The sequence below is a fragment of the Penicillium maclennaniae genome (assembly GCF_028827695.1).
Source record: "Penicillium maclennaniae strain IBT 15551 chromosome Unknown utg000007l:1.0-4884863.0:1.0-4888362.0, whole genome shotgun sequence".
Lineage (NCBI taxonomy): Eukaryota > Fungi > Ascomycota > Eurotiomycetes > Eurotiales > Aspergillaceae > Penicillium > Penicillium maclennaniae.
Window position 1 is genome coordinate 589,018 of NW_026623219.1, and position 14,663 is coordinate 603,680.

At 51.9% G+C, this 14,663-nt stretch overlaps 5 protein-coding genes across 5 annotated transcripts; 3 read left to right on the forward strand and 2 right to left on the reverse strand.

Annotated features, from left to right (window-relative positions):
- Positions 1-271: 271 nt before the first annotated feature.
- akuA (uncharacterized protein) lies at positions 272-2,509 on the forward strand (the record flags this gene model as incomplete). Its single annotated transcript, XM_056969089.1, is given in 7 exon segments — positions 272-334; positions 396-1,004; positions 1,058-1,904; positions 1,953-2,056; positions 2,107-2,278; positions 2,295-2,368; positions 2,402-2,509. The coding sequence occupies 7 exon segments, from the start codon at positions 272-274 to the stop codon at positions 2,507-2,509; spliced, it is 1,977 nt and encodes a 658-aa protein (XP_056819121.1).
- A 736-nt stretch (positions 2,510-3,245) lies between these two features.
- Positions 3,246-4,189, reverse strand: N7477_007427 (DUF3431 domain-containing protein; the record flags this gene model as incomplete). The annotated part of the gene is made up of 2 exons (XM_056969090.1): positions 3,246-3,915; positions 3,969-4,189. The coding sequence occupies 2 exons, from the start codon at positions 4,187-4,189 to the stop codon at positions 3,246-3,248; spliced, it is 891 nt and encodes a 296-aa protein (XP_056819122.1).
- A 917-nt stretch (positions 4,190-5,106) lies between these two features.
- N7477_007428 (uncharacterized protein) lies at positions 5,107-5,402 on the forward strand (the record flags this gene model as incomplete). The annotated part of the gene is made up of 2 exons (XM_056969091.1): positions 5,107-5,316; positions 5,361-5,402. The coding sequence occupies 2 exons, from the start codon at positions 5,107-5,109 to the stop codon at positions 5,400-5,402; spliced, it is 252 nt and encodes an 83-aa protein (XP_056819123.1).
- A 1,595-nt stretch (positions 5,403-6,997) lies between these two features.
- N7477_007429 (U2-type spliceosomal complex subunit CWC24) lies at positions 6,998-8,050 on the reverse strand (the record flags this gene model as incomplete). The annotated part of the gene is made up of 2 exons (XM_056969092.1): positions 6,998-7,461; positions 7,519-8,050. The coding sequence occupies 2 exons, from the start codon at positions 8,048-8,050 to the stop codon at positions 6,998-7,000; spliced, it is 996 nt and encodes a 331-aa protein (XP_056819124.1).
- Positions 8,051-8,905: 855 nt separating this feature from the next.
- N7477_007430 (putative nuclear migration protein (ApsA)) lies at positions 8,906-14,213 on the forward strand (the record flags this gene model as incomplete). Its single annotated transcript, XM_056969093.1, has 4 exons — positions 8,906-9,352; positions 9,410-10,147; positions 10,207-13,515; positions 13,563-14,213. 4 exons carry the CDS (start codon positions 8,906-8,908, stop codon positions 14,211-14,213), a joined length of 5,145 nt encoding a protein of 1,714 aa, XP_056819125.1.
- Positions 14,214-14,663: the final 450 nt, after the last annotated feature.

Below are 14,663 nucleotides of genomic sequence, written 5' to 3' on the forward strand. Positions count from 1 at the left end.
ATCCAATACACTCGAACAAAGCCAGATGCCTGAATCGACGTGTGAATTCAAGGCACTCTGCAGATCGCAGAGATCAAGTTGGCAACCGGAAGCTTCCTCGGCCAATCAACTCGCAGATAGCGTCAGCAACTTGGAGAGTAGCTTGTCACATGACCTTCGCGTCTCCCCGCGTTCGAAGCGCGTCAAGGCAGCAGCTGTGGAACAAAGTAGAGGCTGCGCCTCTGTTTTTCTTCTACTTCACCTTTTCCCATTCGAATACACCGTGAAAAATATGGCAGATGACACTTCGGCGCGGGAAGAGGAGGGGTTTGAGGAGGACGAGCTCGACGAGACCGTATATGCTCCCCAAATACCTTCAGAGTATAGATCTCATTGCTGACTTGCTTGCTTTCTAGAGCTTTCGGTCCGTCAAAGACGCCGTTCTATTCGCGATTGATATCAGCAATTCAATGCTGGAGACTCGTCTCTCTGCCGACCCCAAGAAGTCCGGCGGAGAGTCCCCGGTATCAGCTGCTTTAAAATGTGCATATCACTTGATGCAGCAGCGCATCATCTCCAACCCGCGTGACATGATCGGTATTCTGCTATATGGAACTGAGTCATCCAAGTTCTACGATGAGGATGGCGAAAGCGCTGACCTCTCCTATCCGCATTGCTACCTCTTTACTGATCTCGATATTCCATCGGCGGAGCAAGTGAAGGAATTGCGGTCTCTAGCAGAAGATGAAGATGTGGCCCGGCAGATATTGAAGCCATCGAAGGAACGTGTTTCGATGGCCAATGTGTTATTCTGTGCAAATCAGATCTTTACCTCCAAGGCCCCGAACTTCCTTTCCCGGCGCCTCTTCATTGTTACCGATGACGATAACCCGCACAGTGACAACAAGAGTGTCCGATCTGCTGCAACTGTCCGTGCAAGGGATCTGTATGATCTCGGGGTCACGATTGAATTATTCCCCATTTCTCGTCCCGATCATGAATTCGACACATCCAAGTTCTATGATGTAAGTCTTACGATTGTGTTCGAAGGCGTGGAGATAATGCTAAGTTGCGACAGGATATAATTTACAAAACCTCTCCCAGCGACGGTGAGGCACCGGCATATTTTCAGCCTGATACAAACGCATCGACCGGGAAAGGTGACGGAATCTCACTTCTCAATACTCTTCTATCAAGCATCAACTCCAGATCGGTGCCTCGGCGATCTCTCTTCTCCAATGTGCCTCTGGAAATCGGACCCAACCTCAAAATATCGGTGAATGGCTACCTTTTGCTCAAGCGACAAGAACCAGCTCGGAGTTGCTATGTCTGGGTGGGAGGAGAAACTCCCCAGATCGCTAAGGGAATCACCACACAGATGGCAGATGACACAGCACAAGCAGTCGAAAAGGACGACATTCGCAAAGCATACAAATTTGGCGGAGAGCAGATTGCCTTCACGACCGAGGAGCAGCAAGCCTTGAGAAACTTCGGGGATCCTGTCATCCGCATCATCGGCTTCAAGCCACTATCTGCGCTGCCTATCTGGGCTAACATCAAGCATCCGTCTTTCATCTATCCTTCTGAAGAAGATTACATCGGCTCGACGCGCGTGTTCTCCGCCCTCCATCAAAAGCTCCTCAAAGACGAGAAACTGGCCTTGGTCTGGTTCATTCCCCGCAAAAACTCCACACCGACCCTATCTGCCATGATTGCTGGTGCTGAGAAGATAGATGAGAATGGTGTCCAGAAGGTACCGCCCGGGATGTGGATTATTCCGCTTCCCTATGCAGATGATGTTCGGAAAAATCCCGAGTCCAGCATGAATGTGGCTCCGGAACCACTAATCGATTCAATGCGTGCGATTATTCAGCAACTACAGCTTCCAAAAGCCGTTTACGACCCTTCAAAATACCCAAACCCTTGTATGCCATCTCTTACTATCGATGTATGGCTGAGCTAACTCATGGCAGCCCTGCAATGGCATTACCGCATTTTACAAGCTCTGGCTTTAGATGAAGATCACCCAGGGACACCAGAAGACAAAACCAAGCCTCGATACCGACAAATTGATAAAGTAGGGCTTTTAAGACTACAATATGCAGCACACTGCTAACACCATATCAGCGCGCCGGAGACTACGTTCTCGCCTGGTCCGACGAACTAGACGCCCAATCCGCTAAGGTGTTTGGCAGCACCGCCGTCACAAGTTCCACGCTCGTGAAGCGCGGCCCGAAGGAACAACTCGAGACTGCTGATGCGGACGAGCACCCAGCGAAACGCGTGAAAACAGAGAGTGGTACCTCCGACCTGAGACAATGAGATCAAGCGACATTTCGAGAAGGGCACGGTAGCAAAGGTGAGAATCAAGCTTTTCCTTGATTTCTTGGTATTATGTGACTAACGTGCATCTGTCGTATAGCTTACAATACCTGTATTGAAGGAATTCTTGGTTTCCCATGGTCGAGCTGCGGCTGGGAAGAAAGCCGATCTGGTGGATCGAGTTGAGCAGTACTTTGAGCAGAAATGATGAGTCAATTGCTCATCAGCTTTGAATCAGTTTCAACTGCACCGTAAATAACGAATTATGACATTGTTACATATTTTGCTCCAATTGATTAATGAACTTCCTATCCGGTCCATATCCGAGCTAAATTGAAGAGTGGTCATCTAAAAGGGGGTGTCTGGATTTAGCATGCTAGGTCTCGAGAGATCTCAGGAGACCTGCACAGAAACGTCTTTGAAGCAAATTATACGATTTGCAATCATATAGCCACTGAGGTAAGCCAACTTTCAATATCTCCTGAGAATAAGTTTAGGAATTTCGGCTATTTCGAAACTATTGAACATTAGCTTTGCCCCAATAAGGGGAGGAGACTCTTACTTAATCCCGAAAGAGCTATTAGGCCGCTCCTATACGCTAGGCATGTCTCTTCAGCACTCGGTCCAGACCGGTGTGTGTCAAAGGAGTCGATCAAAATGCGAACAATCTACACAACGCATCCCGAAATTAACAAGCATGAAAATGACAATATGTTTTCTATCGGGACTGAAGTATCAGTATTTCTATATACATCAGGATCAAAATGAATCTCAGGCATCAAGCCTATCCACAGACAAAAACTCCAACTTATGTAAAGAAAATCGAAGCACCCCCAAAGATACCGAACGCCGGGCACTGCGAGTTCGCGCAGGCAATGGAAAGTGTAGGCGCTGAGTATGCGAAATAACAAGCCGTCGATATGTGCACTGCGTCTTTTTTTTTTTTAGCATTGGCCGTAAACCTGACAATAGCACAGCTCCTCATCGGGACAGTAGACAGCGCTCATGCCGAAGATGACATGCCACAAGAACTCCATGACTCGTCCAGACGAGGCGTCATTCAATTCTGTGTCGATAATCCACTGTCTGAACTTAATGTAATCGTCTCGGGGACGGAGATGCACCTGCGCGCGACTCAGCGCGAACTGGGCACAGCATGCAGCGCCGATTTGGTCTGGTTTACGCAGGTAGCGTTTGTTATAGGACTCCGTTTGGTGGAGCGAGGAGGTGTTGAGGGGTGGAGTGCTTGTTCCGTCGAAGATATCCCACCAGACTTGGTCTGTGATGTGGCTGTTGTAACGGTGAGAGTCCCGGCAGCCGGGATTCCAGTTGCAGCGAAGATTGACGTAGCCGTTTTGTTGGACAAAGTCAAGTTGAAGCATGCGCATGGCGGCGACGTTGTCATGAAGCGGGGCGTCGACGTGCCAAGCCATGAGGAAGCCGGAGCGGTGGGCGTGGAGGAAGACAATTGTTGAGGGGAGGTCGTCGTAGTGCTCAATCACGTAAGTGAGGTAAGCCATGGACTCGTGGCCTTTATTAACTGGGGTTGTGAGGATGTTGGCGTTGGATCGCACGTCTTGGGTGGGGTTGACAATGTAGATGGCTCGTTGCCAGCTGGGATGCGGTCAATGGGGTGAGATGAGGTGCATTGGAGGAAGCTCACATACTCAGGTAGTTCTTCTTCAACCCAATCGGTGGGTTCCTCTTCCAGCTTGGCCATTACAATGACTTTGTCTCCCTGGGTAGTGTTGCCGTTGGTTAAGTGGTGGGCGGGCCCATTGCGATCCAGCCAGTCAATTAAGTATGCGCCAGCGCGGTACTGATTACAGAGGTCCTGTAGATGAGCCTCTAGCAGATAGAGGGAAAAAGAAGAACACCCGTGACGCATAATGCGAGACGAAATCCACCTCTCATTGTGAAAGCCAATAAATCGTAGTGAGAGAGATGCCCTTCAGGCGGTGCTCCCAATGATCCAGATATCACCTCACCAGGAACCAATGATCCATTGAGTGGGGGATCAAATAGAGAAATGACCGGATAGAGATAGAGGGAGAGAGGGAGAAAGAGTGAAAGAGAGAAAGAGAAAGAGAGAATGCAAGACGACTGCGTGAGAGGAAATTAAGAGAATAGAGAAGGGAGTGGAAAGCGGCCCGGTCTTTGGGGCAAAGTCGCGGTGGAGAATAAGGAGAAGGAGAGTATTGAAAAAAGGTTTAAAGGAGAGGCCGCGAAAAGATAACCTTTCCGCGCACGATCTAAGAAGAGTCTAAAGAGAAAAGAGGATAAGGCGGGATGAAGAGAGTTAGAGGACCCATGCTATCTTATTTTTAATTATTTTTTTTCCCTTTCGCCATGCAAGAGTAGTCTAAGCCGAGTTGAACTTAGGATAGCACTGCGCCCCCACCACTGGGTCTAGCCGAGGCAAGACTACGATCGGACTGGCTCAGGGGATCTTGGAGCTGCAAGTCGAAGCCGGGGTTGGTTAGGGGCCGCATGGGCCCTTGACAGGTAAAAGCTTGGCTCGGGGTTGCGTAGACCCCTGAGGCGTTAGGTTAAACGCGCATGGAATGGAGGGGGCGACAAGCGCAAGGACCATGGCTCTTAATATGGATCCCCAAGTTTTCAACTTCTTGATTAGTTGGGGTTTTTCGCGTATAATGGGTACCACGGTTCCCACGTGGCGACTGGATATAGTTCCAGAGAGGGACGTGGGAATGTGGAAAAAGCGTACGGCGCTTTGCAGTAAACATAAGCAGCGGACGCAGTTTCTCCACCAGGCTATTCAGTCTTACAGTAGTCTCCCATCCGATGTGGGGCGAGATTGAGTCCGAATTCTCTCCGTGTTGGAGTTGGGAGTTGGAGTCGAAGTCGTTGAGGAACATTTTCGGTGACCTGTTCATCTCATTAGGTCGCCTCGGTGTGTTAGCTTGTGGCGATGACGGAGGAAAGACCCCACCACTTGCTGATCGGCGCATCAATGATGGCGTGGCTCTTGTAAAGTGGGCAACTGCCAGAGCGGTATGTACTGTATGCTCAAGGACAAAGTGATGAACTGTCCCCAGTTATCTCGAATGGGGATTGCGGATCAGTTCCACGCGATTTGACCCTCGCAGAACCGGGCGAGCGGCGGCAGTGCGTCAAGCCCCTCCTTGCTGTTGCAGTTGCAGGCTTATTTAATTAAGCTCGCGGGCAAAATTCCGTTCTGGCAATGGGGACCCGCCATACATAGTGCGCCATCGGCTGCGGTTCCACGCCCATTGTGATAGCCTGGGGGGGGTCCAGTGTTTCATTGGGCCACAGTGCTCAAGCCGCGTTGACATCGCAGGCACCGTGTGGCTCGTACACCTAACGGCGTGGCGATCTGTCTCGATTCCTTTTTAGATCTCCAGAGAACGCGCCGGGTATAAGGCTTTTCATGCAGGTGCTGACCAGATGGCGAAGCCCGCCATGGTCAGAGTCATTCGGAAATTTGTTTCGCTCAGGTGTCAAGGCGTTCAGGCGTCAAGGTGTCCAAGTCTCGGTTAGTCCGTGACCTCTTTTATTGTGACTGCCTAGAAGCCTTTGGCGTTCCCACGCATTAGCTTCCATTTTAGTACTGTTGAGCTACTTTCCGGTTAGACTGGTCTGTTTTCATTCGCGCTAAAAAAAACCGCCCGCTCATGAACCAATTCATGAGATCGATGAAAAGATAGGCTTCTAGCGTACGTGGACGCCTGCTCGAGGGCGGCTCTCGCCCTGGACGAAATAAGCCATTTGCAGCCATCGAATTCAGACTAGCCCTTTTAGATGTAGACCTACTAAAATACATCTCCCACCTTCTGAAGAGTGCGGATTTTGTTTATCTTTGCAAATTCTGCGTCTCTCAAAAACTATGTTGATTTGATGACTGCCAACGGAGCCTCTCGCCCGTCCTCAGAGTTGACGTGTCGGATAATGATAACTCTCATAGGTCAGAAAATTGCTTTGCAAAAGAAATTCACTGTCGTTGATTTGGTGAATGCTGCCGCCAACAAGCCGGATGAAGCCAACGATAACGGAGAGATGTCTAGCTCTTCATCTAGGATGACTTGGGTTTGCAAGCTCCGTGGCCAGACATGAAGAACCCGTCGGCTGGGGATGGCAAACATACATGAGTCTGTTGCTATGCCTCTCATAGAATCATCGGGATATACCATGTGATTAGTTCCAAAATCGCAAGGCTCAAACTGATCTATGATGGAGCTTATCCATGCACCATTTGGAAGTAAGAGAAGGCTAAGTACAATAGAGCAGCTTGATAAAGATATACCGATGCCAGTTCCAGAAGGAAAAGAAACGATTGATCAAATTTGTCCCTCTCCCCGAGCTTGGCGATGGACGTGAATCGGAAATGTCAACTTCGTGAGCCTATGCACACAGCCTGTGATTTGATCCGAACGTGCTCATGAGATGAGGGCCTATAATCGGCTTGGAAGGCTGAATGCACTGGATTCGAGATTGATCTAAAGTCTCACATCTCGCTAGCTTTTTATACAAATTTTTAGGGAAAGATTAAAGAAAATGAAGAATAAAGTCAAGACCTCCGACGTTTTAGGTTTTGTACCATCCATCACTGGGCTATTTTACATCCGGGAAGATCTTCAGCCCAGTACTTGATATCTCCACATCCGAAAGACTATTAGTGTCCATGCTGTGCAGCCAGCTGCATTAAACAAGGTCTTTAATCGCTATCTTCCTCCTCTTCGTCACTGACTTCTTCCCCATTGGCAAGTGCCTCCTCGCGTTGTTTGCGAGCTCGCTCCCGCTTCTTGTCCAGCAAGGCAGTAAGCTTCTTCGCAACATTGAACACACCCCCAGTTCCCGCGCCACAGGCCGCACAAGACGGATTCTTCCGATAGCGATTCAAAGCGCAGGACTCGCAGAAATAGTGACCGCACTTGGTCAAGATAGGGTTTGTGTAGGGTTTTTTGCAGATGATGCATGCAAAGGGGATGCTTTCCAGTAATTCGTCGTCGTCGTCGTCCTCTTCCTCATCGGCCATGCCGGCACCTTTGCGTTGTGACACGACACGCCCAGTCAACTTCTTGCCGTTGGTACCAATCTCCCAGTCCCGATCAAGTTCCCAGCCTTGCTTATAGTCTTCTCGAGCGTGAAGGAACTTGCAGGAATCACCGAAACCACAGACTGTATAAATGAGTTAGCAGCTGCATCAATCGGATTTTCAGGTTGAGATCGACTTACATCCTGTCTGCTTATAGTCCTTACACACATCGGGTGCGAAATCCATGACGGTCACCGTGCGCACGTTTGTAGGCGCTTTTATCGGGCCGAACTGTTTGTTCGGCGCATCTGGGTTCTTCTGGATGAAAGAGGTGTAATTGGCGGCACCCTTGTACGTGCCGTCTGGTCCAGCAGACTCCTGTGGGCGCGCTCGCGTCGAGCCGAGTAGATTCTTGGCGCTCAACTCTTCATCATACCAGTTAGCGCTCTTGGTTGCGTCGTTGCTCGATGTCAATGGAGCGGGACCGGCAGAGGGCTGTTCGGTGGAGGACTCCTTTCGGGAGACATTAGTCGCGGACGAGGCAGTCACTGCGACATTCTTGCGCCGTCTCTTAATGCGCCGGCCTTCTTCGTCATCGGAAGAGGTGAAATCGGAGTCGGAGGCCGGAGGTGGCGTGGCGGGCTTCTTGCGAAAGCTGGCTTTGGCCTTATTTGAGCGCTTCTTGAAGCCAAATTGGGGAACAGCCTCAGTGGCTGTCAGTTCTTCTGTCATGATGAGGGACTCGAATGACAAGAATGGTAGCAATAAGTCAGATAAAAGAAAAGCCTGTGGATTAGATATCATCAAGAAATGACGAAGGCTCTCGAAGATATGACTAAGCCAGACAAACAGTGCAAACCATGCGCTCGAAGAAAACAACAACACCGTAATTCGGTCGAATCGGAAGGCTCAACCTTGTTTTCAATGTCTTGTTTACAAGGTCGATCGCTATCTTCTATATCCTTCGTTTTTGATATCTGTAGCTCCGTACTTGTCGAGAAACCCCCACTAGCTATATTTACACCCACGTAGCGTCACGGAGGGGCGATCACGATCTCCCCCATATCGCGCCCAATCTCAAACACTGGTGTCAGTCGACTCCTCCCAAGGCGCTCCCTCTCTCTTCTTTTCCTCCCCGCCCGAGTCGCCCTTCGCTACCCCCATTTACACTCCCTACACTCCCTTCATTTTCTTTTCATTGTTAAAGTGTTTTTCTCGTTATTTTTCATTCGTTGAATTTTTATTGTTGATTGATAATTCCTGTGTTTTGCAGCGTCAAGTTGGGTGATTAAACGCGTGTGCCCAGATCTCGCAGGTCCGGGATTCTCACGGATTCGCCCGTGTTTGTTGTTTTCCTTCCCCTCTTACCTTCAACTCCCCTTGTTTGCCCCTTCTTGTGAGGTCGCTGGCCGGCTCACTGTACCGGCGCGAGGACCTTGCGACACTCGAGGCGCGTTGACTTGGACGATGCTCGTGTAAACTCAACTTGATCCATTGAACAAACCGTGCGACTCCTCTCAGTGGCAACTGTGGCCTCTTATCGAAGGGGACTCGGACGCCGGCTGAGGCACACCGCACCCTTGGAGAATGGCGGCATCCAACATCACGGACAACTCTCTCGCCGCAGTGATGGAGGATCCGTTTGTTTCCACTAATGGGCAGCCCCCCGCGCCCCGCGAATCTCATCGCTACTCGCCCTTCGATACACAACTTTTCAGTCTCAATGCTTCTTCGCCAGCACAGGCCAAGCGAGCCCTCGAAGCCCATCTCGCCGAGACCGAACGTCGTCTTGAGGAAGCGTCCAAGTTGGGAACTGCGCTTATCGACCAACAACGGCAACTCGAGGAGCAACTGAAGGAGGTTGAACAGCAGCAAGATGAAGGAGAAATAGGCCCGGAACTCCAACAGAAACTCGCCGATCTGGAACGTGAATATAGTGAAATTGGCCGAGAGACAGCTCGCGCATTTTTGGCTCCAAAGCGCCTGGCTGGAGGTGAAGATGCTCCGCCGGGTACTCCTGGATTCGATCAAAAGGTACTTGACCGCAACGCCCATATCCTTAAATGTTGCCCGATCTAACACGTAGAAAAGTCTCCTATTAGCCCCGCTCTTTTCGCCAGCCAGGCGACCAACTCTCCCAGCAAAGTCAGCGTTCCGTCCCGCAAGCAGCGCAATCAACCAGCCAGTCGTGTGCACGACATCGAATTTGCGACCGAAATTTCTACCTCTCTTCTAGCCCAAGTCCGTCAATTACAGGCGCTTCTCGCGGAACGCGAGGAATCCCTGAAAAATGTGAATTTGGAGAAATCACGATTGGAATTGGAGGCCGAGGCCTATTCACAACGCATTCGATCGCTCGACGACAGCGAACAGCGCTATAAGGACGAGAACTGGGCGTTAGAAACGCAGACCCATGAGCTAATGGCAACCATCAGAGACGCTATCGAACGTGAAAAGAAACTCAACAGCAGTCTTAGCGCATCCAACTCCGAAAAAAGCGCCATAGAGCGAGAACTCGAGGAGCTGAAGCAAGTCAACGCAAAGCTTTTGGAGGACCAGATGGAGGTACAAAAAGCCAACGATTCTGAACTGCACCTCTTGCGTCGGAATCTAAACGCTGGCGATTTGGAGAAATCTGCTCTGCAGAAGAAGCTGGAAGAGCTGACCTCTCAGAATCAAGAGCTGGCGAAGGGGTTGGCTATGCGCATCCGAAACTACGAGTCCCAAGGCTCTCGTGATATCACTGCCGACAACGAGGGTTCCGACCAAGAACATATCACGCCCGAAAGCTCTCCGCCCCAGTCCCCCAACAAATTCACCCTCGTCACGGTCATTTGGAATCGGAAACTCTGAAGAGTTCCCTTGGCCATGCCCATCGTATGATCCAGAACCTCAAGAGCACTATTCATCGGGAGAAGACGGAGAAAATGGAGCTCAAGCGCATGTTGCAAGAGACACGCGATGAGGTTGAGCAGAAACGCCGTGAGGCCGTTGCTCCAAGCTCGAGCAAGCGCCCGAAGACCAAGCAAGACTCCGTCCGCAAACCTCTTCGTCCAGATCTTCTGGGTGCTGGCCGCAAGGAGAAGGCCTTTGTTGAACTTCATGACACCGATTGGGAGGACAATGCTGGTCAGATGAGCCCCACTCGCCCGGTTGTGGCAGCTATGCCCACAGGCCGTGCTGGTGCTCGCTCTCCTGATGGACCTAGCGATGTCTACCAAACTGCCACCGAGGCTGAGGATGGATTTGAGACCGCCAATGAGCGCGCTACCGCTACTGAGAGCGAAGCGTTCCAGACCGGTATGGAAAGCATGGCGGGCGACAGCAGCGACGACTCTGCAGACCTCACTGAGACAGAGAACAACATTCAGAAAACACCACGCAGTCGAGTTACCTCATCTTTGGTCATGGCCAAAGCCCGTGACCGCACTTCGTGGCACAGTTCGGCTTCCACCTCGGACGATGACCAACCCGACGACGGAGGTGCTCCCTCGCCAAGCCAAACTCACATTTCTCGCCCTCGTGTTAGGAATAAGCGAAGTATTTTGAGACGTATTCGCCCCTCTGGGGAAGCCCCATTGGCCTCTATCAGCCGGCCGGGAAGTTCGCGCAACTCCCCTGCCCCAACCTCCGAGCAAGAGACAATAGCTCAGGAGGGTCAAAGCCTGTTCGCCGAGCTTGCAGAGCTGGAAGGTGGTGAAGAAGATGAGGATGAAGAATTCCCAGAGGCTTCTACTCCACGCATGGGATCTGTATCTGGGTCTCGCAGACCCTCTGAGGCAATACCTGATTCACCGCTTAGACCAACTACGGTCGATAGCGGTGTGATGACCGAACCTTGGGAGCCTACCATTCCTGTCGCCATTATTGGCGAAGCCGCTCTCCCAGAAGCCCCGAGTACTCCCCAAAGAGGCTTGACTGCGAATCGAGATATCGACGCTGAGGCTCAGGAAACACCCAAACTAGTTAGCTCCGGTACTCAATGGACACCTCTCAAGCCCTCGGCGATTGAGAATGACCACCTGACGAATGTTCCCACGCCACCGAAGATGGCCTGGGACCAGCGATCTGTTGGGAGTCAAGGAGTCGAGGCAGGCACTCAAGCCGAGCCGGCTGAGATGGGAATGGCCACCATCACCACCCAGGAGACTGTGCCCGAGGTACCCACATTCACAGAATTGGGCATTTCATACGTTTCTGGAGGCGTAGTTGAGCCTGTGAAGCATGAGATTCATCTGCCCGAGCCTGTGATTGTCGAGCGAGTTGTCGAGCGTGTGCGGGAATTGCCCCAACCAGCATTGTCATCTCTTCACACGCATCACTCGATTGAACCTGTCCTGGCAGTGATTCCTGATCCAGAGCCTGTCATTGTTGAGCGAATTGTCGAGCGTGAGCGAGAATTGCCCCAGCCAGCATTGTCATCTCTTCATACGCATCACTCAATCGAGCCTGTTCTGGCAGACATGTTTATTCCGGAGCCAGTGGTTGTCGAGCGCATTATCGAGCGTGAACGGGAATTGCCCCGGCCATCCTTGTCGTCTCACCACACGCATCATTCAATTGAGCCTGTTCTGGCAACCATCTCTGTGCCGGAGCCGGTGGTTGTTGAGCGCATTGTCGAGCGCATCGTCGAGCGTGAACGTGACTTGCCTCGGCCATCCTTGTCATCTCATTTCACTCATCACTCCACCGAGCCTATCCGGGCAACAATCCCACACCCTGCGCCTGTCATCCCGGTCGAGCCTATGCGGGAAATCCCTCAACTATCCTTGTCGTCTCTCTTTACTCATCATTCCACCGAGCCTGTTCACGCCCGACTCCCAGAACCTGAACCCTTGCCTGAACCTCCTGTTGTCGAAGCAGCTCCATTATCCTCGCTGGGAGTGTCGAGTATTGTCTCTGAACACACTGAGCCTGTTCAGCCTCAGCTTCCAGAACCCGTCCCGGTGCCGGAACCTGTCGTTGTCGAGCGTATCGTTGAGCGCATTGTCGAGCGTGAGCCAACGCTTCCTCAATTGTCTGTCTCTTGGCTGGACCCGACCTTTACGCACCCGGTTGCACCTAAAAAGATCGAGCTTCCTGCTCTGCCTAGCCCCACGATTGCTGCTTTAAGGTCGATCGAGACCCATCCCATCCAGTATGTCCCGCGCGTCGTTCCTCCGATGACCGACCTCGGCATTCAAACAGACCCAATGGAGGAGCCCACAGCTGCAGCAGTCCTCGTCCATGAAGATGAGACCAGTGACTCTATTCGCAGCAATGGGGATATCCCCAGCAGTGAACGGCGAACAAGCACTGGCTTGGCTCTGAGCGACATTTCTGGTCATGCTTTGCCTCATACTGGTAGACAGCCCTTCAGCTCTGTCAGCATGGATCAGGGCGCTCAAACCATTCTGTCCGCGAAGCAGATCGATCAGCTCCTCATGGAACGGATAGCTCAGCGTCCGCCTTCTAATGAAAGCAATCACACGAAAGACATGGCATTGGCTGCTGCTACTACCGCAACTGCAGCTGCCGCTGCAGCTGCCGCTGCCGCCGCGTCACCATATGCTACCCCCAAGCTAAGACCTCGCTCTCAACAGCAACTGTCCAGATCCGGGACTCCCAAAAGACCGGATACAGCGACCAGCCAGGCCTCTGGCGTGAGCTCTCACCCGCCTCTGCCTTCAGATCACCGCGAAGCTATCCTGGCGGCCGAGAAGAAGTCAATCGATGTGCCCCCGCCATCCCCCGGTACCATGGGTCCTCCCTTGGCCCCGGCCTCTGCCTATCGTATGAACGTGCAAGGCCCTCGAACGCCAAGCGAGAGTGCCAACCGCGCTGGATCCACCAAGACCGTATCTACTCAGGCTCACGTGAGAAGGGGAAGTCAAAGCCAGATGTCCAGGCGGTCATCTGTGTCCTCGTTTGCTTCCGAGCTCGAGGAGCGGTTCAACATGAACCCTCACGCTGGCCCCATGCCTCATGGCCATGGGCCTAATACTGATCCTCGCATGATCCAGGCGATCACACAGACAATGATCGGCGAGTTCCTGTGGAAATATACCCGAAAAACCGGTTCAGCGGACATGTCGTCCACTCGCCATCGGCGGTACTTCTGGGTTCACCCCTATACTCGTACCCTATACTGGAGTGAATCGGACCCGCAGACTGCCGGAAAGAGTGAGCTTCGGACCAAAAGTGTGCCAATCGAGGCTGTACGGGTGGTCGCAGACGACAATCCCTATCCCCGGGGCTTCATCAGCGAAGCTTGGAGGTTGTCAGTCCTGGCCGTCGCGTCCGCTTCACTGCCAGCACCAGTCAACGGCACGAGACGTGGTTCAATGCCTTGTCTTACCTCCTCTTGCGCGAGACCAATGACAACTGCGAGGACCACGACAATAATGTGACCTTGGATGATATTGATGAATTCAATCCTGGATTCCGCTCGGCTTCTCATCAGACAGCCCGAATGTCACTGTCTTCTCATAACAGTCACACCCTCCGCGGCAAGCCTAAGCAACAACGTGCAGCCTCTGCAATGTCCATGCGCTCAACTGGAACTCACGGCCGTGCGTCTCCCGCACTTAGCACTGGGGCGCCAAACTCCACGTTGCAAGTACCCGAGGAACCCCCGCAACGGTCTTCATCCCGCCTCAGTTCCATTCTGAACAGCTCGATCCGAGGATCAATTGCTAGTCTGAAGGGACGCCATGGTGCCCAGTCCCCCAGTCTCCACAACGAAAGCCTACGTGATCAGAACAGTATTGAGAATCTTGGACATACCCACGACCATGATGACGGAGACCGACTTGAGAACGTGCGTGCCTGCTGCGATGGCAAACACGACGTGGGCTCGCTGTCCCGTACCAGCCGGTACAGCCCGCGGGTCGACCGCATCCACTCGCATCACTAAAAGCATTGGCATTGAAATCGGGATGCTCGAGTTTGCGGGCAGGTCCTCAAACGAAGACGGCTTGCGTCCCTTCTATAATGGCTACGAGTCTCTTTTTCTCTTCTTGTCCGACCAACATCTCTTCACCACCGTGTCACCTACTTTAATAGAGGACTCAGTCAATTGGCTCCTTGGCACCTTTCTGGATTACTTGGAGTTTCTCCCACTAGGGTCACCACACCTCATACTTCACTCGCTTCCTCTTTCCTTTACTCATACAGACCTCTCCCGTCTTTGTCCTTCCTTTGTGTAACTTCCGTGTTCAAGTCACGGCCAAATCTGATCCGACATTCACCCTTCTCTACCCCTTTTTCGTTTTCTTCTGTTGATAATTCTGTCGAACCATTCAAGCATATGTGCGAGTACTTTGCTGCTCTTTCTGCGTGATCGTGCTCGGTTCCGTACTAAGCA